The 25706-nt window shown below is 41.4% G+C and overlaps 1 protein-coding gene across 4 annotated transcripts in view; it reads right to left on the minus strand.

The window, feature by feature from the left end:
- The window catches only part of sfswap (splicing factor SWAP), a 189711-nt gene that overhangs the window by 17380 nt on the left and 146625 nt on the right, over nucleotides 1–25706 (minus strand). For all 4 annotated transcript variants that reach the window (XR_012099698.1, XM_073051954.1, XM_073051956.1 and 1 more), the window contains exon 16: nucleotides 17511–17699. Coding sequence is in view for 3 of the 4 variants with exons in the window: in XM_073051954.1 (XP_072908055.1) it covers nucleotides 17511–17699 (189 nt within the window). In the remaining variant the exon portion in view is untranslated. The remainder of the gene's footprint in view (nucleotides 1–17510; nucleotides 17700–25706) is intronic.

Below are 25706 nucleotides of genomic sequence, written 5' to 3' on the forward strand. Positions count from 1 at the left end.
AGTGCCTATATAAAAGTATTCATCCCTTGGAAGTTTTCCCATAGAACACTACAGCACAGTACAGGCCCTTCAGCCCTCCATGTTGTGCTGACCCATATAATCCTTAAAAAAAGTACTAAACCCACACTACCGAATAACCCTCCATTTTTCTTTCATCCATGTGCCTGTCCAAGAGGCTCTTAAATACCCCTAATGTTTTAGCCTCCACCACCATCCTTAGCAAGTCATTCCAGGCACTCACAACCCTCTGTGTAAAAAAACTTACCCCTGATGTCTCCCCTAAACTTCCCTCCCTTAACTTTGTACATATGCCCTCTGGTGTTTGCTATTGGTGCCCTGGGAAACAGGTACTGACTATCCACCCTATCTATTCCTCTCATAATCTTGTAGGCCTCTATCAAGTCCTCTCTCATTCTTCTACGCTCCAAAGAGAAAAGTCCCAGCTCTGCTAACCTTGCTTCATATGATTTGTTCTCCAAACCAGGCAACATCCTGGTAAATCTCCTCTGCACCCTCTCCATAGCTTCCACATCCTTCCTATAATGAGGTGACCAGAATTGAACACAATACTCTAAGTGCGGTTCACTAGAGATTTGTAGAGTTGCAACATGACTTCTCTACTCATGTTTTTATTATTTTACAACATTGAATCACAGTGGATTTTATTTGGCTTTTTTGACACTGATCAACAGAAAAGACTCTTCTGTGTTTAAGTGAAAAAAGATCTCTATAAGTGATCTAATTACAAATATAAAACACAAAATAATTGATTGCTTAAGTATTCACCCTCTTTAATATGACAGACCAAATCATCACTGGAGCAGCCATTTGGTTTCAGAAGTGTGCAGTCAAGGTGTTTCAAATGATTGCAGTAAAAATACACCAGTACCTGTAAGGTCCAGCTGCTGGTGAGTCAGTATCCTGGCAAAAACTATGCCATTAAGTCAAAAGAACACTCCAAGCAATTCCAAGAAAAGGTTATTGAAAAGCATAAGTCAGGAGTTGGATACAAAAAAATTTCCAAGTTACTGAATATCCCTTGTTAAGTAAATTATCAAGAAATGGAAAGAATACGGCACAGCAGTAAATCAGCAAATACTGAGCGACTGTGCAAGAAGGGGACTAGTGAGGGAGGTCACCAAGAGGCCTATGACAACTCTGAAACAGTTACAAGCTTCAGTGGCTGAGATGGGAGTGACTGCACATACAACAACTGTTGTCTACATGGTTCACCAGTCACAGCTAAAGGGATGATGGCAAAGACAAAGCCACTGCTAACAAAAAACTCACATGAAGTCTCGGCTAGAGTTTGCCAGAAGGCATGTGGGAGACTCTGAAGTTAACTGGAAGAAGATTCTGTGGTCTAACGAAACAAAACGAGCTGTTTGGCTATCAGACTAAATGCTATGTTTGGCAAAAGCCAAACTGCACACCATCCCTACCATGAAGCGTGGTGGCGGCTGCATCACGCTGTGGGAATGCTTCACTGCAGCAGGTCCTGGAAGGCTTATGACGGTAGAGGGTAAAATTAATGCAGCAAAATACCGGTAAATTCTGGAGGAAAATCTGATGCAGTCTGCAAGAGAACTGCAACTTGGGAGGATTGTTTTCCAGCAAGACAATGACCCCAAGCAAAAAGCCGGATCTACACAGAAATGGCTTAGAAACAACAAGGTTAATGTAGTATCCTGGAGTGGCCAATTGAGAGTTTTGGCTGGACTTGAAAAGGGCTGTTCACTCATGATCCCCCTGAAACCTGATAAGAGACCTATCCACACAGACTCAGGGCTGTACTTGCTGCCAAAGGTGCACCTATTAAATACTGACTTGGTGAGCAATTATCAATTAATTGGTGTTTAATTATTGTAATAAATTTAGATCAATTTGTAGAACTCTGTTTTCACTTTGACACAAGAGTTTTTGCTGTTGATCAGTGTCAAAAAAGCCAAATTAAATCCACTGTGGTTCAATGTTGTTAAACAATAAAACATGAAAACTTCCAAAGGAGGTAAATACTTTTTTATATATAAAATAGCAAAAGGAAAGCAAAGAAAGTGGTGAGGTAATGTTCACGGCTTTATTGTCCATTCCGAACGAAAGTAGATGGCAGAGGGGAAGAAGCTGTTCCTGAATTGCTGAGTGTGTCATCAGGCTCCTGTACCTCCTCCCTGATGGTCACAACATAAGAAAGACAACTGAAAATCCTTAAAGATGTACATAGGATAGAGAGTTGGAGGTCGCCTAGAGCAAATTCTATGATTAAACAATCACTTTCACAGCAATTAGTAGGAGGACTGCCTACAAGTTCTGGGTGAGATCAGGAACCAAATGTATTCATTGCTTACTGTAATACCTTTGATAATTTAAAGTCCTATGAACTGTTAACAAGAGCATATGTCCAGCAAAGCCATAAAAGAAATGTAAAATCTCTCAAAAAATGACAAGCCAATAGTTTCAGTAGGAAATAATATCTATTTATGGTTACATCCCCAGCATCCCTAAGAAAACAACATGCAACATTTTCTTTAAGGACATCAAAGAATTGTTATAAGTTATAGGGACAGAATCAGGCCATTTGGCCCATCGAGTCTGCTTTGCCATTGCATCATGGCTGATTTATTATTTCTCTCTTTAAGGGTCGGCACAACATTGTGGGCCGAAGGGCCTGTACTGTGCTGTACTATTCTATGTTCTATGTTCAACCCGATTCTCCTGCTTTCTCCCTGTAACCTTTGACACCTTTACTAATCAAGAACCTATTAACCCCTGCGTTAAATATACCCAATGACTCGGCCTTTTTCACTGCAGTTTTATACATATTTTAGACAATAAGACATAGTTGCAGAATAAGGCCACTCAGCCTATTGCATCTGCTCTGCCAGTCCATCATGGTTATTATCCCTCTCAACCCCATTCTCCTACCTTCTTCCAATAACCTTTGACACCCTGACTAATCAAGAACTTATCAGGTTCTACATTAAATATACCCAGTGACTTGGCCTCCAGAGTCATCTGTGGCAATGAATTCCAGATTCGCACCCTCTGGCTAAAGAAATGCCGCTGCAAAAAGCTCGGAATCATCGGTTTGCAAGACAAAGGCATACGTCATGTACAGATGGAGAGTAAACATGTTTTCAAGAACTTCAGTTCAAATTCTCTCTCAAGAATTTGGCTGATCTGCTGAGCTTTTTTCACATTTTCCATATTCTGTTAGAATAAACAATTCAGAAAGAGAGATCTCCTTCGCAAAGATTCCCAAAAATCTGTACTGGTGTTCTGTCTATCTGGTGATCTACATTGACAATTTAAATCCCAACAAGTCCTGATGAAGGGTCTTGGCCCAAAACATCGACTGTTTATTCCCCTCCATAGATGCTGCCTGACTTGCTGAGTTCCTTCAGCATTTTGTGTGTGTTAGGCATATATTTATTTAGTTAGAGATACAGCTTGGACCAGACCCTTCCAGCCCTTTGAGCTGCACCGCCAGCAACCTATTATTTAACCTTATCCTAATCCCAGGACAATTTACAATTGTCAATTAACCTAATAACCAGTACATCTTTAGGCTGTGGGAGGAAACCTACACTTTCTGCGGAGAGGACCCACAAACCCCTTACAGAGGACGCAGGATTTGAACTCCAAACTCCAATGCTCAAAGCTGTAATTGCATTGTGCTAACCATGGCACCCCATAAAAATGATCGGCCTGCCCGAACTCACTGGTGCCTTGCTCTATGAGACCAGGCATACTTGGTCTGAGCGTCTGGGTCCAGTATTCCGCTGATCAGTGAGATTCAGCAAAGGACACAGCGTAAACCCCTCCACTGTGTGATCAAGAGCTGCACTTCCAGAAATGTCTCGACAACCGGTGAGGACCCACCTGCAGTCCATAGCCACAGCTCTTGGAAGATTAGAGGTGAATCCAGGGCCTGAGGAAGGGTCACAGTACAGAATGAATAAACTGTTGACATTTCCATAGATGCTGCCTGACCTGCTGAGTTCCTCCGGCATTTTGTGTGTGTTCCTTTGTATTTCCAGGATCTGCAGAATCTCTAGTAATTCTGACATGCAATATACACTGATCAGGGAGATGGGAGCAGGAAGCCCACACTCAATGGCAGAGAAATAGCTTCGTCTCCTTCCATCAGATTTCTGAATAGTCCATGAACACTACCGCATTATTCTTCTTTTTGTATTATTATTCTATTTTGTAATTTAGTGCAGTTTTTAGGCCTTTGCACTGTACTGTTGCTGCAAAACAAATTTCACATCATATGCACAGTGATAATATTCCCCACTATGGCCACTTACCTCTTCTCCTTACTGCCTATCACCTCCCACTGGTGCCCCTCCTCACTCTCCTCTCCTATTAGGTTCCTTTTTCTCCAGCCCTTTGCCTTTTCCACCTATCACCTCCTAGCTTCTTATTTCATGCCCCACTCCCCCACCCACCTGACTTCACCTTTCATTTTCCAGCTTGTCCTCCTTCCCCTCTCATGGGATCTTTGCCCTTCCTTTCCAGTCCTGATGAGGAATCTCAGCCTGAAACGTCGACTCTTTATTCGATGCTGCTTGACCTGCTGAGTTCCTCAGCAGATTCTGTGTGTATTGCTCTGGATTTTCAGTCCCTGCAATCTCCCTTGTGTCAGTGATAATAAACCTGATTTTGACCAAATCCATGACTGAGATCACACCAAGCTGGATAAATCTGATGAAGCAGACATGAACTCAAAACTACAATAAAACATTTCTGTGGGCAAAGTAGCCACCACAGCTGAATTTCAAGGTGTCAAAAGATTATGGAATATATTTAATGAAACTATACAGAAGCTGATAGGTGAGAGGCAGGCAATAACAAGTCTGACAATACAAGACAGATGAGACTTTTATGGACCTGACTTGGTGCATAACAACCAGCAGAGCTACTTAGTTGTGCCGGCTTGAACCCAATTAACTGGTTGAAAATCTTGGACAGGTTGAAGTCCAGTCTCCCTCTTAGTGAACTGCCTGTCATTGGAGTGTGTTAATAGGAAAGGACAAGCGTTCATTGGATTTTCCAGCTTTAACAGCAATTCCCAAGGGCCGAGGTAATCAAAGGGAAGGAACAGTGGGCACAGAAAATTAGATGGAAGAAACTTTCTTCTTTGTTTAATTTCAAAGTAAATCTTATTATCAAAGTACATATACGTCACCATACACAACCCTGAGATTCATTTTCTTGTGGGCATACTCACTAAATCTTTAGAATAATAATCAAAACAGAATCAATGAAAGATCGCACCAACAAGGCAAGCAGCCAGTGTGCATGCAAAAGATAACAAACTACGCAAATACAAAAATAAATAATACAAAAGAAACAATAAATTGTAATAATTATAAATTATTAAGTAATAAATATCGAGAACATGAGATGAAAGTGAGTCCATTGGTTATGGGAACATTTCAATGATGGGACAAGTGAAGTTGAGTGAAGCTATCCCCTTTGGTTCAAGAGCCTGATGGTTAAGGGGTAATAACTGTTTCTGGTTAAGATGGTGCTATTGAAGTTGTGTGACAGCCTTCTTACTGGCAAGAATTACAACGAAAAACATACTAATAACACTTTTTCTGAAGTAAATTGTGGTTATCTATCACTGGAAACATGAAGAAGCAAGTGAAGGTGAAGCTAGTTCGAAAGATGAGCCATACTGGTGTATCGCAAAGGCAGAGCATAACATATTCAAGTCGCAGTTGCAGATGGAGTTGTTATTGCTATTGGAGTGAATGACTTGGAGAGGAGACCATGTAGAAGAATTACGATACCTGCCCACCTAACCCAGGTGCGAGGTTGGATCGCACCAAGTGCCGAGCCGATTTGTGAGATTGAGAATGGTTTAGGGCTGGGTCCTAGAGTGAGGCACTACTTGGTGCTTGGACAACTTAAATGCCTGTCCAGATAGATTAGACAGTCCAAGTGTTAGGAATGGAGGTGAGGTTCAGGCTGATTTAGCTCATTCTCCTGCGATGATCATTCCCCTCGCTGGTGGATGTCATCTCTGCTAGTTTCACAGCATTTGTGCCCTACTCATATGATGAGCTGAGATAGAAGCTTGGGCCTACTACTTTGACTGCTCTGGGGAGCAGATCCAAGGACTCAATCTGGCTCGGAATACTACTGTTTGCAGGACGTGTGTTTTTTTTACCCCTCTATCCTGCGCAGCGGCTACAGTCTGTCTTTTTTTGACTTGGCTTTTTCGGGTTTCTTGTTTTGGGGCTGCCTGTAAGCAAACAGATCTCAAGATGTATAATGTATACATCCTTCGCTAATAATTGAACCTGGTGGTGGGGGTCCCTGATGAGGAATGCTGCTTTTCTGTGTAGATGTGCTCAATGGTGAGGAGGGTTTTACCCATGATGGACTGGGTCATATCCAGTATATTCTGTAGGACTTTCCATTCAAAGGCACCGGTTTTTCCATACCAGACTGTGAACACAGGCAGTTAACACACTCTCCACCACATATTAATAGAAGTTTGTCGAAGTTTTAGACATCATGCCGTATCTTCGCAAACTTTTAAAGAAGTGGAGGCACTGCCGTGCTTTCTTTGTAATTCCACTTACGTGCTGGGCCCAGGACAGATCCTCTAAAATGATAACACACCAAGGAATTTTAAGTTTCTGACACTCTCCACCTCTCATCCTCTGATGAGGACTGCTCTTGGACCTCTGATTTCCTCCTCCTGAAATCAACAATCAAGTTCCTTGGTGTTGCTGACATTGAGTAAAAGGTTGTGGTGGCACCATTCAGCCAGATTTTCAACCTCCCTCTAATATGCTGATTTGTCACATTTGATTCGGCGTACGAGAGTGGTGTCATCAGCAAACCTGAATGTGGCTGTGGAGCTGTGCTTAGCCTCACGGTCATAAGTGTAAAGCGAGTAGAGCAGGGGGCTAAGCACACAGCCCTGTGGTGCACCTATGCCGATGGAGGTTGTGCAAAAGATGATTTTGCCAATCCAAACTGACCGAGGTCTGTAAGTGAGGAAATCAAGGATCCAATTGCATAAGGAGTCATTGAGCCAAGGTCTAGGAGCTTATTGATAGTTGATTTAAATATATTTAATTGTTCAGAGTTGTGAAAGTTCACAGAGACTTTCATTATAGCTCTTAAGTTCCTGAGTTTTTTTTCTGATTAATTTCAAATTTATATCAACTATAAATTTTATATACGCTACCTTACCATTAGATCATAAGACATGGGAGCAGAATTAGGCCATTTGGCCCATTGAGTCCATCATGGCTGATTTATTGTCTCTCTCAACCCCATTCTCCTGCTTTCTCCCCATAACCTGTGACACCCTGGCTAATCAAGAACCTATCAACTTCTGTTTTAAATGTAACCAATAACTTGGCCTCCACAGCCATCCGGGGCAATAAATTCCACAGATTCACCACCCTCTGGCAAAAGGAATTCCTCCTCATCTCTGTTCCAACTGGATACCCCTCTATTCTGAGGCAGTTCCCTCTGGTCCTAGACTCCCCCACTATAGGAAACATCCTCTGCACATTCACTCTATCCAGACCTTTAAATATTTTATAGGTGTCAATTAGACGACTCTCAATTAGACAATACACTGCCCTACTCTATATTCCATCTGTCATTTCTTCAGCAGACTCCCTGCTGCCAACAATATTTGTCCCTCCATCTATCTTTGTATTATCCATAAACTTGGCCACAAAAACATCAACCGCATCACCCAAATCATTTAATTATAACGCAAAAAGAAATGGCCCCAACCCTGACCCCTGCGGAACACCACTAGTCACCCGTAGCCAACCAGAAAAGGCCCACTTTATTTCTGCTCTTTGCCTTCTACCAGTAAGCCAATCTTCTATCGATGTTTCTTGTATACTCAGACCCTGCATAGTGCTGATTCGTTGCAACGTGGTTATTTAATTCTTTATTAATTTTTTTAAATGACAAAAATTCATTCTAAACAACACATCACCTCTTCTTAAGAGTGGCAGCCATTACAGTAAACATTCAATCAGCCAAGGAGAATGTTTTACATATACGCTGAGCAACCCACAACCAATCATGTATTAATTCACTCTGCCTCCCTCACATGGTTAAGTGTTCTTGCTCCCTTGCCAATTTATTCCATTCTTTTTACCCAAATGTCTTCTCATGGCGACAGCCTTAATAATGAAGAGTTTCGAGAAATGGCAGAGCAACACACCCTGGGTGAATCTGAGGACACGGATGGAGAAGATGAAGATGAAACATTAGCAAGAAACCTTACCACAAAATTCCTCAACACTAGCATCACCACGATCACACAAATCATGGACCAGATCATCGATAATCCCCGTCTGGAAGTGAAGCAATAAGGCAAAGAGAGGTGCTCTCAAATCTCAATGCCTACTTGAAGAAGAAGCCAAAGATAGAGGAGGACCCACAACCTGGACCCTCCTCTAAGATGTGACCACCACCTGCTTCCCTCTGTAGCTGCTGCAATGTGTTGCTGCTCCACTGATGTACAGGTTAGGCCTATTCGCGTGTTTGTTACTCCATGAATTACTGCATATACACAAAATAATATATCATGTATCTCGGCTTTGACATTTTTTTAATCAAGCAATCATGTCTTTACATAATGTTATAATGACCTTGCAAAACACTAACTTACACAGCACTCCCCCTCCAAGGAACACATCTTCAGTGTTAAGCAGGGTTTGAGTGCAATACCATGAGCTCTCATCTTGTAAGGCAGCCTCACAAGTACTAACATCTATGGATTCTCCTTTGTCTATCCTCCTTGTTATTTCCTCAAAGAATTCCAACAGATCTGTCAGGCAAGACTTTCCCTTGAGGAAACCATGCCAACTACAGCCTATTTTATCATGTGCCTCCAAGTACCCTAATAAATTGCCTCCAACATCTTCCCAAACACTGATGTTAGACTAACTGGTCTATAACTTGCTTTCTTCTGCCTCCCTCTCTTCTTAAAGAATGGAATAACATTTGCAATTGCTAAGTCTTCTGGAACCATTCCAGAATCTAATAATTCTTGAAAGATTATTACTAATGCCTCCACACTCTTCAGACATCTCCTTCAGAACCCTAGGGTGTAGTCTATTTGGTCCAGGTGACTTATCTATCTTCAGATCTTTCAGTTTCCCAAGCACCTTCTCCTTAGTAATAACGACTACACTCACTTCTGTCTTTGACTTCCCTTGTCAACCACGGTTGCTTCATCCTCCCTTTAGAATACTTCTTCATCTTTGGGATATATCTATTCTGCATCTTTGTATTGCCACAGAAACTCCAAGCATTGTTGTTCTGCCATCATCCCTGCTCGTGTCTCCTTCCAATCAACTCTGGCTAACTTCTCTCTCATGCCTCTGTAATTCCGTTTGTCCCACTATAATAATGATACATTTAACTTTATCTACACCCTCTCAAACAGCAGGTTGAATTTTATTATATTATGATCATTGCTTCCAAAGGGTTCCTTTCCCTTAGGCTCCCTAATCAAATTTGGTTCAAGTAGGCTACGGTCAATTATGGATAACTCTGAACATCCTCTACATAGCACCATCCAGAGACAGAGAAGCAGTTTCAGCGACAGGTTACTATCGATGCAATGCTCCTCAGACAGGATGAAGAGGTCAATACTCCCCAATGCCATTAGGCTTTACAATTCTACCGCCAGGACTTAAGAACTTTTTAAAAGCTATTATTAATGCTTTTTGAGATAGTGATTTAGATGCATATAATATTTTTTTTTACTGAGTTAAGTATTGTATGTAATTAGTTATGCTACAACAAGTGTATGGGACATTGGAAAAAAAGTTGAATTTCCCCATGGGGATGAATAAAGTATCTATCTATCTATCTATCTATCTAACACCAATCCTGAATTTTCTTTCCCTTAGTGCATTCAACCAGAAGTTACTCTAAGAAGCTATCTTGTAGGCATTCTACAAATTCCTGCTTGGGATCCAGCACCAACCTGATTTTCCCAATCTATCTGCATATTGAAATTCCTCCATGACTAGCACAACATTGTCCTTTTTACACCCCTTTTTTATCTCCTGTTGTAATTTGTATCCCATATCCTGGCTACTATTTGGAGGACTGTATCTAACTCCCATCACTGACTTTTTACCCTTGCAGTTTATCTCTACCCACAATTCTACATCCTCCAATCCTATGTCACTTCTTTCTAAAGATTTGATTTCATCTTTTACGAACAGAGCCACACCAGCCCCCCCCCCCGTCTACCTGCCAGCCCTTTCAATGCAGTGAAACTATGATCTTCTTTCAGCCACAAATCAGTGATGCTCACATCGTATCTCCTAATCTCTAACTGCTGCAAAGATCATCTACTTTATTCTGTCTTCTGTGTGCATTCAAATATAACATCTTCATCACCCTTTTTGATTTTGTCCCCATGTTACATTTTAACTCATCACACTGACTGCAATGTTGCTCTATCTGCCTGTCCTTCTTCACAGTCTCATGACACACTGCATCTACTTGTATACACTGCCCATCCTCAGCCCTAACATTCCGGTTTCCATTCCCCTGTTAAATTAGTTTAAACCTTCTCCAATAACTCTAGCAAACCTGTCTGCCAGGAGGGACATGATAAAATAGGCTGTAATCAGCATGGTTCCCTCAAGGGAAAATCTTACTTGACAAATCTGTTGGAGCTCTTTGAAGAAATAACAGGCAGGATAGACAAAGGAGAATTGGTTAATGTTGTGTACTTGGATTTTCAGAAAGCCTTTGACAAGGTGCCACACACGATGCTGCTTAACAAGTTATGAGCCTATTCTATTACAGGGAAGCCCATGGATAAAGCACAGGCTGATCAGAAGAAGGCAAAGAATGAGAATAAAGGGAGCCTTTTCTGGCTGGCTGCAGGTGACTAGTGGTGTTCCACAGGGGTCTGTGTTGGGACCACTTCTTTTTACGTTAAGTCAATGATTTCAGCTCATGTAATGAATATCCTAAATTTGACCAAAGAAAACATTTAATTTCAATGAAAGAAAACACATGCAAAGGGACTTAGGAGTCCTTGTGCAGGATTCCCTGAAGGTTACCTTGCAGGTTGAGTCAGTGGTGAGGAAGGCAAATGCAATGTTAACATTCAATTCAAGAGGATTAGAATATAAAAACAAGGACATAATGCTGAGACTTTTTAAAGCACTGGTGAGGCCTCACTTGGAGTATCGTGAGCAGTTTTGGTTCCCTTACCTTAGAAACCCCTTTACCTAATTGAAACTTTTCGAATGGTGAAAGGCTTTGATAGAGTGGATGTGAAGAGGATGTTTGCTATGATGGGAGAATCTAAGAACAGAGGACACAGAATTTGTGGATTTTGTTGCCACAGGCTGCTTTGGAGGCCAAGTCATTGGGTATATTTAAGGCAGAGGTTGATAGATTCTTGACTGGTCAGGGCATGAAGGGATGTAGGGAGAAGATAGACGAGAGGGGCAGTGGGGAAAATTGGATCAGCCAAACACATCTTATCAGGCCAGCAATCCAGAGATTATTACCTTGGAGATCCTGCTTTTTAACTTCATACCCAACTACCTATATTCTCTCTTCAGGACTTCCTCCCATTTCATACCTGTGTCACTGGTACCACCACAACTTCTGGTTGCTCACCCCCTTCGGAATGCTGTGGACTCAATGAGACACCACAGACCCTGGCATTTCAGAGCCAAAATACCATCTGGATGTCTTTTTCACATCTACAGAATCTCCAGTCTACACCACTAACTATGGAATCCCCTATCACTACTGCACTCCTCTTCCCTTCTCAGCCACAGAGCCAGAGCTTTGGTCGCTGCAGCTTCCTTGTGGTAGATCCCACTACCCCTCCCACCAACAGTTTCAAAGCAGTATACTTATTGCTGAGGGGAACAGCCACGGGGCACTCTGCACTGGTTGCCTATTCCTTTCCCCTTGCCTAAGTCACTCTCATGCCTGCCTCCTGCAACTTAGGGGTGACTACCTCCCTGTAGCTCCTATCACCTCCTCATTCTCCTGTATGAGCTGAAGGTCATCGAAGCTGCAGCTCGGTAAACCTTGGGCAGATGTAGTCATCAGGGAGACAAGAGGTCTCCCGAAGCTCCCACATCTCACTCAAGGGACATACCCTTAAATCTGGGCCCATTCTCAGCGTACTGGCTATGTATAATAGAGAAAAACATTACTAGAAACTTATTTAGAGCTTGTATCTATGCTTGCCCAAGCCAGTTGAGCCAAGGGCCAACCACTCTAACACTGGTCCACATACACAATGGCTGCTCCATTACAACTTCTTTCTTTTTATTGGCCCAAATAAGACTCACTCCCAACAAGACTTGCAGGTTTCAAATGGCTACAGCCCTTCAAGATGTTACTCTCTCATTTGTTACTTCAAACAATGACTCACTCCTGAGATTAGCAGTTTTCAATTGAATCCTACCCTGCAGGATGTAGTTCTCACTTGCTACTTCAAACAATGACATATATATGCAATATATTTTTGGTTTTTATTATTATTATTATTGTGTTCTTAATCTTATTTTATTTTAAGTGGCCTCAGATCCAGAGTAAGAGTTCTTCTTTACACTTGTGCACTGGAAATCACATTAAACAATCTTGAGTTTAGTTTTAGCTGGAACGACAATTTGAAATTGATTGAAAGGAATCAGCTGCCAGTGGAAGGGTAGATTACACTGTTTAAAATATGTGTGGACAAGCATAGGGATCAGAAAGGTTCAGAGCCAGGGTTTCCAACCTTTTAATGCCATGGATCAATACAATTCAGCAAGGGGTCAGTGGATCTCAGGTTGAAAACCCCTGGTTTAGAGGGATTTGAGCCAAATGCAGACCAATGGGATAAGCTCATGAAGGCACCTTGGTTGGCATGGGCAGGTTGGGCTGAAGGGCCTGTTTCTGTGCAGTATAACTCTGCAACTTTACAAAAAGCCACACACCCAACGTTTCAGGGACAGCTTCTTCCCCTCCACCATGAGATTTCTGAACGGACAATGAATCCATGAATACTATCGTACTATCTCTTTGCGCTATTTATTTTAATTTATTTTTAAAATATATACTTAATTGTAATTTACTGATTTTTAAATGTATGTTTGCAATGTACTACTGCCGTAAAACAACATATTTCATGACATATGCCAGTGATATTAAATCAGATTCTGAAGTTAATCCATCAAGGGTAACGCCTTCCCCACAACTGAACACATCTACATGGAGTGTTATTGCAGAAAAGCAGCATCCATCATCAGGGACCCGCACCACCCAAGTCACGCATTCTTCTCGCTGCTGCCATCGGGAAGGAGGTACAGGAACCTCAGCACAGTGGTTCCCAACCTCCGGGCCGCGGAGCATGCAGGGGTGCAGCGGTAGGTGGAACGCACCCAGCAAATCTTTAAGAAAAAAGCCAAAATAAACAAGCTAATTAATTAGGTGCCGCCTGGCACGTAAATGTCCGCCCAGATCAGAGGCGACTGTCGATTACACAATCGGCAATCTCCTCTGATCTGGGCGGACATTTACGTGCCAGGCGGCACCTAATTAATTAGCTTGTTTATTTCGGCTTTTTTCTTAAAGATGTGCTGGGTGTGTTCCGGCCACTGCTGTATCGTCTGCGTGCTTCGCGGCCCGGAGGTTGGGGACCACTGCCTTAGCACTCACGTTATCAGGTTCATGAACAATTATTATTCCTCAACCATCAGGCTCTTGAATCAGAGGGTAACTTTACTTGCCTTATTATTGAACTGTTTCCACAACCTATGGCCTCACTTTCAAGGACTCTTCATCTCATGATCTTGATATTTATCGTTTATTTATTATTATTTCTCTTTTTGATTTTGCACAGTTTGTTGTCTTCTGCACACTGATTGAATGCCCAAGTTGCTGCGGTTTTTCATTGATTCTATTACAGTTATTGGATTTATGGAGTATGGTGGCAAAAAAAGATACTCAGGTTTAGATATAGCAACGTATATGTAGTCTGATAATAAATTTACTTTGAACTTTGAAGAGAGGCTGCCTATTAACCTACTAACCCCGTACATCTTTGGAATCCCACAGCGAAGCATCCAGAGAAAATCCACTTGGTGATGGAGAAAACGTACAAACACCTTATAGACAGCGACGTAATCAAAGCCTGATGGCCGGTGCTGTAACTCCTACCCTACCGTGCCACCTCAACAATTTTATCGATTAGACAAAGTGGGTCAAGTGGTGGGAAACAAATTTCTTAAGGTTTTCTGTTGTTTTATAAGATTACATATAATTGTGAGATCATTATATCTTGTTTCTTGCTATTTATTGCTACTTATTTATATTTTGCATTTGCACAGTTTGTTGTCTTCTGCACTCTGGTTGATCTTTCATTGATCCTGTTATAGTTACTATTCTATAGATTTGCTGAGTATGCCCACAGGAAAATGAATCTTTGGGTTGTATATGGTAACATTCTTTTTTTGATAATAAAATTTATTTCAAACTTTGGTGTTTAACGATGATGTTGTGTCCAGAAACACTTCTGGACAATTAATATTATGAAGAATTCATCATTTGAAGGACACCTGATGACCCTACCACGCCCTCCAGATCATTGAGTCCGAGGATTGGATAACCCCATTGTAATCTATCGAATGTTGAAAGGTCTCGATAGGATGGATGTGAAGAGGATGTTTCCTATGGTGGGGTAATCTAGAACTGTAGGACAAAGCCTCAGAATAGAGACGAAGAAGGATTTCTTTACCCAGAGAGTGGTGACTCTGTGGAATTTGTTGCCACAGGCAGCTGTGAGGCCAAGTCTTTGGGTATACTTAAGGTAGAGGTTGATACACAGTAGATTCTTGATTAGTCAGGGCATATAGGGATACGGGGAGAAAGCAGGAGGTTGGGACTGAGAGGGAAAATGGATCAGCCATGAAGAAATAGCAGAGAGGATTAGATGGGCCAGATGGCTTAATTCTGTTGTAGTATCTTATGGTCTTATGGATATTTGGGTAGGCAGGAAGCACAAGGGCTGGTGACCTCCTGGGGTCAGAGGTCTGTGCAAGTCTGGAATATAAGGCCTGGATTTCGGGATCCTGTGATTGGTGAGTCCCGGAGTTTCTATCGAAGATTAGAGCCCGAAGGGCAAGGACCAAAGTCAATGAATCTGGAAGTCAACAACCATATCTGTGAGATCAATGGAGATTGGAGGCCAGAAGTGACACATCATGTGTTTGTAAGAGTAAAGCAGCTTGTTTTGCTGTTGCTGCTTGATCACAGTGGACATGCCGGAAATAAATGAAGCTGAATAACTAACAAGATCATTCAGAACTAGGTGGTGACACTGGCACCACCAATCAATACATAATTTAAAAAATATAACTTACACTAAGTATAATTAAAAAACAAGTCGTGCAAAAAGTACATTGCAATACATAATTTATAAATCAATAAAGTACAATAAGTATATATTAAAAAACTTAAATTAAATAGGTAGTATTCATGAATTCAGGAACAGCTTCTTCCTCTCTGCCATCTGAATGGACATTAAACCCATGGGCACTACCTCACTACTTTCAAATTTCTATTTTTATACTACTTATTTAATTTAACTATTTTACTGTAATTCAGGCTTTTTATTATTAGGTGTTGCACTGTACTGCTGCTGCAAAGACAATAAATTTCCTTACACATTTATTGTATTTTTAATTGTGATACTGTGCGGAATAGGCACTACTGGCCCGTTGAGCCATGCTGCCCAGCAACCCCTGATTTAATCCTAGCCTAATCACAGGACACGTTACAATAACCAATTAACCTACCAACTGGTGTGTCTTTGCACTGTGGTAGGCAATCAATGTTTCCTCTAATTTGTAATGACCAGTGTCTGCCAAAATATAGTGATGTGCAATATTTTTGCCCAGTGACACGTGCGCACTGAATTTTTAAGTGGAAGTACAGTTAAAGCTATTCTAAGGATAATAAACTACCAAATCCAGTTTATTGTTCATTGTTTAAAATAAATAAAATAACTGTCAATAAGAACTTTGATCTCCTCTGGGTTTGATCGTTTTTGCTCTCAATCATCGGCACTCTCACAATACTTACGTAGCAGGCCATGCAGCGGGTAATGAAGGATTTTCTCACTGGAGCTTTTGCACACCATCCATATGTGATTTGCTTGCTATATAATGCTTTAAAAAGTCAAGTTTTCAAACATCAGTCCACTTCTCCTCACATGCAAATTCTCCAGCAACTTTTGCATCGTGACAGTAGATGCAGGTAACACCAGTTTCTGTGTTGTATATAAATATTTCTCATAGCTGCATCTTCCTGACATCGTGAATCACTAATTTCTTCAGTAAAAAAGTATAAATAAGCCCGTTCTAAAATCTGCAGAGAGATCATTGCAAACCCCATGTTGTCAATACTGTCCGCATCAGAAACAGGCAAAGGAAATGTGATTGTGTACGATCGTGTAATATACTTAACATGCCAGCGAGGCAGGGGGTGACAACCTTTTGTGTGCTGGTAGCAGAATGTGTGTGCACACGTACACCTTAGAGGGAACACTGGAGGAAACCCACATGGTTACAGGGAAAACGTACAGACTCCTTACAGGCAGTAACAGGAACTGAACCCAGGTTGCCTGCACTGTAAAGCTACTGTGCTGATTCTGATACAAGGGTTCATTGTTAAGAAATCTAATGGCAGAGGGGAAGGAGCTTTTGCAGAAAAGGTGAATGTGTGGCTTCTTGTAAAGTCATGGAGTTGTACAGCAGACTAGGAAGAAACGTGATAACACTGCCAATGGACAGAAACACAACAGTAATCAAATTTAGACATTTGATCACAAAATTCTGTCAACTTTACCACAGCTTTATTAACTTTGTAATCCTGCAGGAATAGAATAATAAAACCGATTTAAATAAACACTGAAGATTAAATGTGAGCTTATCATTAAAAGCAGCAGCTCTGGAAGAAACAATTCCCAGCCTGATAAAACAGAATTTCACAGTAAGGCCTCAGGTACAAGAAAAACATGCACCACATCATCAATAAGACTCCTGTATGGTACCAGACTCCTTAGGAACTCGCATTCCACTGTTCTCTTCTCCTTTTAACGGGAGACAACCTATTGTACACTTAGCACCGATGAATGTACAAAATAGCTTTTAAGGCCATCGCACAGAAATGATTAAAGTGGTTAGCTCGGTTCATTTAGGGAATCAGCAGTTGGCAGAGCAGAGTCAGCCTGCTGTGCAGAGCACAGACTGGTGAAAAACTGTGTATCGAGACCCACACAACAAGGGAACTTGTAGTTACCTCATCTACAAAGTACTGACAACTCACTGCTCCAATTCAGCAGCTCTAACGAGAAAATTAGGAATGTACACTTTCTGTGCTTACTTAGCGATTCATCAGCCGCAATACTTCCAGAGAATAAACTAATCTAAAATGTAGTTTATACGTAATAAGAATCTGAAAGACATTACCTTGAATGATCCTGACTGGAATCTCTGCTTTCTGCTGGTGACAAGCTAGTAGAGTGCGCTGAACTTCTCGCTGAAGACTTCATACCCGACTTTTTTGGTGATAAAGACCGTGAGCGTGAACGTAAAGGTTTTTCTTTTAACTTGGGGTGAGATTTAGAACTCTTTTTCTTCTTCTTTTCGTATGGTGACCTGGGAGATGCAGTTTTTAAAAAAGAAATGTGTGAATAAAGTATCGTTGAAATGAAAAGCCTGCTGGACAGTGTGTAAACAAGTTACCCAATAACATCATTAAGTACAACAGTTATTTATTTATTACTATTATTCCTTTGTTTTTGTATTGTAACATCGGAGTCTTTGCTCCCGTTGTTGCAGAGGCTACCTCTCTCTCACTCCTGTCTGAGATACCAAAGTGCTGGGTTATGGACTGTAGTTTTTGATGGACTCTAGATCAAGGTCTCTTGCAGGGCTTTTGTTATTGCTTGGATAGATGGAGGGGGGATGTGGGGTTGGTGCTTCTGCTGCTGTTTGTGTATAAGGAAGGGGAGGAGGTGTCAGGTTTTGATGCTTCTAACATTCATTCTATGGGGTTTCTTGCTTTGTGGATGTCTGTAAAGAGTATGAATTTCAGGTTGTATACTGTCTATGTTCTATGATATTAAATTGAATCTTTTGATTTGAACTATGTGCGAAGACAATAACCTATCCCTCAATGTCAGCAAGACGAAGGAATTGGTTGTTGACTTCAGAAGGATTAGCGGACCGCACGACCCCATCTACATCGGTGGTGCGCAGGTGGAACAGGTCAAAAGCTTTAAGTTCCTCGGGGTGAATATCACAAATGGCCTGATTTAGTCTAACCAAGCAGAGTCCACTGCCAAGAAGGCCCACCAGAGCCTTTACTTCCTGAGAAAGCTGAAGAAATTTAGCCTGTCCCCTAAAACATCTAATTTTTTATAGGTGCACCGTAGAAAGCATTCTTCTAGGGTGCATCACAACCTGGTATGGAAGTTGTCCTGTCCAAGACTGGAAGAAGCTGCAGAAGATCATGAACATAGCCCAGCACATCATACAAACCAATCTTCCATCCTTGGACTCACTTTTTACATCGCACGCTGTCGGAGCAGTGCTGCCAGGATAATCAAGGACACGACCCATCCAGCCAACACACTTTTTGTCCCTCTTCCCTCCGGGAGAAGGTCAGGAGCTTGAAGATTCGTATGGCCAGATTTGGGAACAGCTTCTTTCCAACTGTGATAAGACTGCTGAACGGATCCTGACCTGGATCTGGGCCGTACCTTCCAAATATCTGGACCTGACTTGCACTACCTTACTTTCCCTTTTCCATTTTCTAATTATGATTTATAATTAAAATTTTTATTATATTTACGTTGATTTGTACTTCAGGGAGCGTGAAGCGCAGAATCAAATATCGCTGTGATGATTGTACGCTCTAGTATCAATTGTTTGGTAACAATAAAGTAAAGTAAGTTTGTTGTCTTTTGCACACTAGTTGTCGGCCCTGTTGGGCTGGATGATCATTGATCCTATTATAGTTACTGGACATATCCAGTATGCCTGCAAGAAAATGAATCTTAGGATTGTATCTGGCGACATATATGTACTTATATAATAAATTTACTCTGAAGAGGAGAACATCCAATTTTCCTTACTACCATTAAATACACTTAAGTATTCTTCGCCTTGCTCTTGACAACTCTTCAAATTTATTCAATGAATACTTATCATAAGATAACTGTTAAGAGGCTTAATACCCTCCGCATTAATATTCCACACATCCATATTTGTGGTAGGAAAGCATAACATCGGAAGTTGTGTGCATGGGCGGGTGCGAGAATGGAAAGGGACTCGTGTTGCTGTTGTTATTTTGTTGCTTGCTGTGTTCTACTGAATATTATGGACCTGTTACATTGGCACCAGAATGTGTGGTGACATTTGCGGGCATCCCCCAGTATATCCTTAGGCCTTTTTGGGTGTTAATGCAAACGACTCATTTTGCTGTGTTTCAATTAACATCATCGTCATTATGTGCCATATCATATGACATGGGCAAATATGGCCTTTTGACCATAATCGTTCTTGGTAAATTTTTCTACAGAAGTGGTTTGCCATTGCCTTCTTCTGGGCAGTATCTTTACAAGATGGATGATCCCACTCCAGCCATTATCAATTCCCTTCAGAGATTATCTGCCTGGCGTCAGAGTTTGCATAACCAGGACATAATATGTACCAGCTGCTCATATGACCTTCCACCACCTGCTCCCATGGCTTTATGTGACCCTGACTGGGGGCTAAGCAGGTACTACACCTTGCCCAAGGACGACCTGCAAATTAGTGAGGGAAGCAGAGCCTTAAACCTCCACTGGTAGAGATATATTGCCACCAGAAGGACATGTGATAAATAAATCTGAAGTTTGTGACTGGCTGCATCATAGCCTGGTTTGGAAACACCAATGCCTTTGAACGGAAAATCCTACACAAGGTTGTGGATTCGGCCCAGTACATCACAGGTAAAGCCCTTCCAACCACTGAGCACGTCTACATGAAACTTTGTTGCAGAAAAGCAGCATCCATTCAGAGATCCTCAGCATCCAGTTCATGTTCTCTTCTCGCTCCTGCCATCAGATAGAAGGCACAAGAGCCTCAGGGCTCACACCATCACATTCAAGAACAGTTACTACCCCTCAACCATCAGGCTCTTGAATAAAAGGTGATAACTACACACATTTGCCCATCCATTGAGATTTTCCCACAATCAATGATCTAACTTCAAGGACCCAATCTCATTATCTGATGTTATCGTTATCTATTACTATTTATTTATATTTGCATTTGCACAGTTTGTTGTCTTCTGCACTCTGGCTGATCATTCACTGACTCTGTTATAGTTACTATTCTATAGATTTACCCAGTATGTCCACAGGAAAATGAATCTCAGGGTTGTATACTAACATATATGTGCTCCAATAATAAAATTTACTTTGAACGTGAGTCCTATATTACTGATAGTGCTCCTTGGCTGAAGGGAAGGAAGTCTAATTTAGTTATGAGCCATGGTTCAGTGGTAGCAATCCTGTTTTAATTATTGTATATTCAACTCCCATAGACAGTAGATAATTAATACTGTAATTCTGTTTAGCAATGACGTAGTCCTCTGCTGAAATGTGAAGGCCTCCAGTGCCCTCCAGGTTGGAAACAATATTTACAGTAGAAAATCTTGCACCTTCTATTTGTTTGAGATCCAAATTAGATTATTGTCATATACACCAGGGTGCAATGGAATTAACTGCTCATTTAATATCACTTGAATATGTCATGAAATTTGTTGTCTCTGTGGCAAAACATAATAGAGGAAAAAAAACATGAATTACAGTTAGTATGTGTGTGTATAATACACAAATAAAATAAATACTGCAAAAACAGAAATTTAAAAAATAGTAGTGAGGGGTAGTGTTCAATATTCATTCAGAAATTGGATGGCAGAGGGGAAGAAGCTGTTTCTGAAACATTGAGCGCTTTTAGGCTTCTGTACCTCCTCCCTGATGGTAGTAATGAGAACAGGGCACGTCCTGGGTGGTGGGGGGTCCTTAATGATGAATATCGGCTTTTTGAGGCACTGCACCTTGAAGATGTTCTGGATACTACAGAGGCTGGTGCCCATGATGGAGTTGACTAACTTCACAACTCCCTGAAGCTTATTTCGATCCTGTGCAGTAGCAACCCCTTCCCTTTACCAGATGATGATGCAGCCAGTTAGAATCCTGTCCATGGAACATATGTAGAAAACTGCAAGTGTCCTTTATGACATACCAAAACTCCTCAAACTCCTAGTGAAATACAGCCACTTTCTTTGTAGCTGCACAACATTGTGGGCTGAAGGACCTGTACTGTGCTATAATGTTTGAGGTGTAAATACAGTGACAGGAGCAAAAAAGAAATGATAAAGTGTCCACACTCCCTAAAACACATCCTCCCTTTGTTAATCCTTCCGTCAACCTTTGACTCAGTATTTGCCAATAAATCTTTAATTGCTTCCCGAGTTCTTGAAAGGTCTGAAACCTTAACATGTTTTCTTCCTCCACAAATAATGCCTGAACGTTTGTGCTGGAATTCTCAATGATGCACCTTGTGGAATAACCGAACACAGAGTTCATGAAGAATTAATTGAAAACTAAAAAAATCAAAACTGCTGAATGATTCGAGAACATTTCAATCGTAAGAACTAATGTTAGCGGTTAAATGTTTTACAACTGACAAAATTAAATACAGATCACAGCTTAGTTATTAATCTGAGTGAGGTTGTGTGTAACACTAGTTACAGAATACAACACTAGCTAATTGTTACTGTAAAAGCCATGCATATAGTTTTTTGTTTGCATTGTATTCTGTGTTGTGGGTGGCCTGGTAGCGTAGTGGACAGCACTATGCTCTACAGTACAGGCAATGAGGGTTCCCGCCGCTGTCTGTGAGGAGTTTGTATGTTCTCCCTGTGGCTGCGTGGATTTCCTCTGGCTGCTCCAGTTTCTTTCCACAGTCCAAAGATGCATCGGTTGGTAGGCTAACTGGTCATTATAAATTGTCCCGTGATTAGGCTAGGATTAAATTGGGGCATTGCTGGGTGGCGTGGCTCAAAGGGCTGGTTGGGTCTATTCCACGCTGTATCTGAATAAATGAATATATTAATTGATTATGGTAACTAATTACAAGTGGGGACCTGGTAAAAGCGGGGGAGTAAGTTACATAATTGTACTTCGTGCTGGTCAGTTTGGCGCTGGAGACCAATGGATGTTACAGCTTTTGACCACTTAAGTTATGTTTAAGTTGCATTGCCTCAAGATTGTTTGCTTTTGCTAGTTGCTTATAAAAGATCAATTGCAATTGTTAAGACTTTTGAAAGATCATTACGGGATTGACTGGAGGGTGCACCATACAAGAAAAACAATCTGCGGGGGGTCGGCAGCAGTGGACACAGATTTGTTAGAATTGGCAGCTATGTTACAACACTGCAGTCTTTTTTAAAAAACTCTTGTGTATGAGTATATGTGGTCAGAATTTTTAAAAATAACAAATAAATGCAAACCAGAATGACAGTTTTCTCTCTTGGTTTTGCAGATGAAAGCACCAATGATTATGCTCTTCTTTTCATTCAAGGATTTTTTTCTGACAGAAATCTGAAGCAATTTGGACCTTTAGATATCAGCTTCTTTGTGAAATAAATCTGAGGCCGATTGGTGAGAATGTTTATTTAAACTGATAAAAGCATAAGAGATATCCATCCCCAGGCTTCACAGTCCTGTTGGAAAAATCTTGATATGAACGAACACTATTTGCGGTTACATCATTATTTTAATATTCTTGACAGATGAATATTTTTCTTACACAAATATGATGAGTGAAATGGCTTTTCATATACAAAGCAGGTTAGCTGTTAAGTAGGAAAAATATATTAACTTTCAAGAGGACTGATAAATGAAATTATCTGATGGAACACCCACAATTGGCCTTCATTACCAAATCACCTATATCATCTCCTCAATTAATCTTGATCTTGCTGTGGTTGAAACATTCATACTGTTAAACTTTGCAGGGAAATGCTTTTACAGTCAGAGTCATAGAAAAGTACAGCACAGAAAAAGGCCCTTCAACCCATCTAGTCCATGCCAAACCATTTAAACTGCCTACTCCCATTGACCTGCACCGTGATCATTGCACTCCACACTCTATGTACCTATCCAAACTTCTCTTAAATGTTGAAATTGAGCTTGCATGCACCACATGCACTGGCAGCTCCTTCCACACTCTCACTACCCTCTGAGTGAAGAAGCTTCCCCTCATGTTCCCCTTAAACTTTTCACCTTTCACCCATAACCAATGACCTCCAGTTTATAGTCCCACCATACCTTAGTGGAAAAAGCCTGCTTGCATTTACCCTATCTATAACCTTAATTTTGTGTACCTCTGTCACATCTCCCATCAATCTTCTACAGTCCAAGGAATAAAGTTCGAACCTATTTAATTTTCCGTAACAACTCAGCTCACCACCACCCCCCCCCCCCCCACCCTAGTCCCGGCAACATCCTTGTACAATTTCTCTGTATTCTTTTAACCTTATTTACATCTTTCCTCAAGGGAGGTGACCAAAACAGCATACAATACTCCAAAATAGGCGTCACCAATGTAAGGTACAACTTCAACATAACATCCCATCCTCTGTACTCATTACTTCGATTTATGATGGCCAATGTGCCTTCTTTGGGAATACAACAACGTGAGGCCTCTGCTCGTGGGGTTTGAACGTGAATACTGCATCCTAGCTGTCTACATGATATGCTAGCCAGGTCAGTATGATATAGAGAACAAGCTGTTGCAGATACAGCAGGCTCCCCCTCCCCCTCAGCTAATGAATCCAAAGCAAGGGCAGTGACGGTACAATTTGGCATCAGCGGCATTGCAGGAGTTGTGAATCAGTATTAAACTCAACGTAGGACTACCTTAGGAACTCCAGCTCCTGATGTTTCCTTGGAGTTTACTCCCAAAGCCTTCCTGATGAATGGATGCAGCCGCAAAGCAGGAGAATTTGAAATCAATGTGGATTTGGTCCAGAACATAACGGGAAAAGACCTTCCAACCATTGAGCACAACTACATGAAATGCTGTTGTAGGAAAAGTAGCGTCAATCATCAGAGATCCTCACCATCGAGGCTATGCTCTGTTCTCGCTGCTGCCTTCAAGTAGAGGGTACAGGAGCCTCAGGACTTGCACCACCAGGTTCAAGAACAGTTACTACCCCATAACAATGAGGCTCTTGAACAAAAGGGGATAACTACACTCAATTAACCATCCATTTGAGACGTTCCCACAACCAATGATCACACATTAAGGACTCTTTATCTCATGTTCTCGTTACATATTGATATTTATTTACATTAGTACATTTTGTTGTCCTCTGCACTCCGGTTGATCTTTCATTAATCCTGCTATAGTTACTATTCTATAGATTTGCTGAGTATGCCCACAGGAAAATGAATCTCAGGATTGTATATGATGACATAAAAGTACTCTGATAATTGAACATTCCTTCCCTTAACAATATTGGTAAAATTTATAGTATTAATATATTTATTGCAGTCAAGAGTATGGACTTGAAGATCTGCTACATCATTGCTATGTAAAGCCATCCTTTGGAGAGAATGTGCTCATAATGTGTGGTCAACACAGATGTAAATGAGCAATGGTAATTGGTCCTAGGTAACTTACGGGTCTCAAATGCTTCCTAAATTATTTGAGCATTCTCACCAGGGCACCATCTTAACAGATTCCATGCCTCGATCACAGGATGTGTGCTTTGCCCGCTGCTCTACTCTCTCTACACTCATGACTATGTAGCTAAGCACAGTTCAAACACCATCTATAGAAATGCTGATGACACTCCTGTGGTTGATGGTGACCAAGATAGCTTACATACATCGATTGATTGTATAGGCACAGGAGTGTCTGTACGTAAGAGCACCAACAGGAAATGATAAAGTAGTGGTGTTGGGAGGGGGTGTGGTGGGCTGGGTTAGTGGGTGCCAGTGTTGATCAGCCTCACTGCTTGGGGAAATTAACTGTTTTTGAGTCTGGCTGTCCTGAGGTGGATACTACGTAGTCTCATCCCTGATGGGAGTGGGGCAAGTAGGCCATGAGCAGGACAGGTGGAATCCTTCATGATGTTACTGGCCTTTTTCCAGCACCTTTCTGTGTATATCTCCTTGATGATGGGTAGGCTGGTGCTACTGATGTGTGGTTCTGCGCTGTATCATTACGACAGTGCTTTGGACAGGAGACTTTGACTTGGCCTTAGTAAGACCATAAGACATAGGAGGAGAATTAGACCATCTAGCCCATCGAGTCTGCTCTACTATTTAATCATGGCTGAACCATTTTTATCCCCTCAACCACAGTTCCCGGCCTTCTCCGATTAACCTTTGATACCATGTCCAATCAAGAACCTATCAATCTCTGCCTTATATATACCCAACGACCTGGCCTCCATAGCTGCACGTGGCAAAAAACTGCACATATTAACCACCCTTTGGCTAAGAAGCTTCTCCGCATCTCTGTTTTGAAAGGGCGCCCCTCTATCCTGAGGCTGTGCCCTCTTGTCCTGGACTGTCCCACCATGGGAAACATCCTTTC

The sequence above is a fragment of the Hemitrygon akajei genome, chromosome 7 (genome assembly GCF_048418815.1).
Source record: "Hemitrygon akajei chromosome 7, sHemAka1.3, whole genome shotgun sequence".
Taxonomy (NCBI): domain Eukaryota; kingdom Metazoa; phylum Chordata; class Chondrichthyes; order Myliobatiformes; family Dasyatidae; genus Hemitrygon; species Hemitrygon akajei.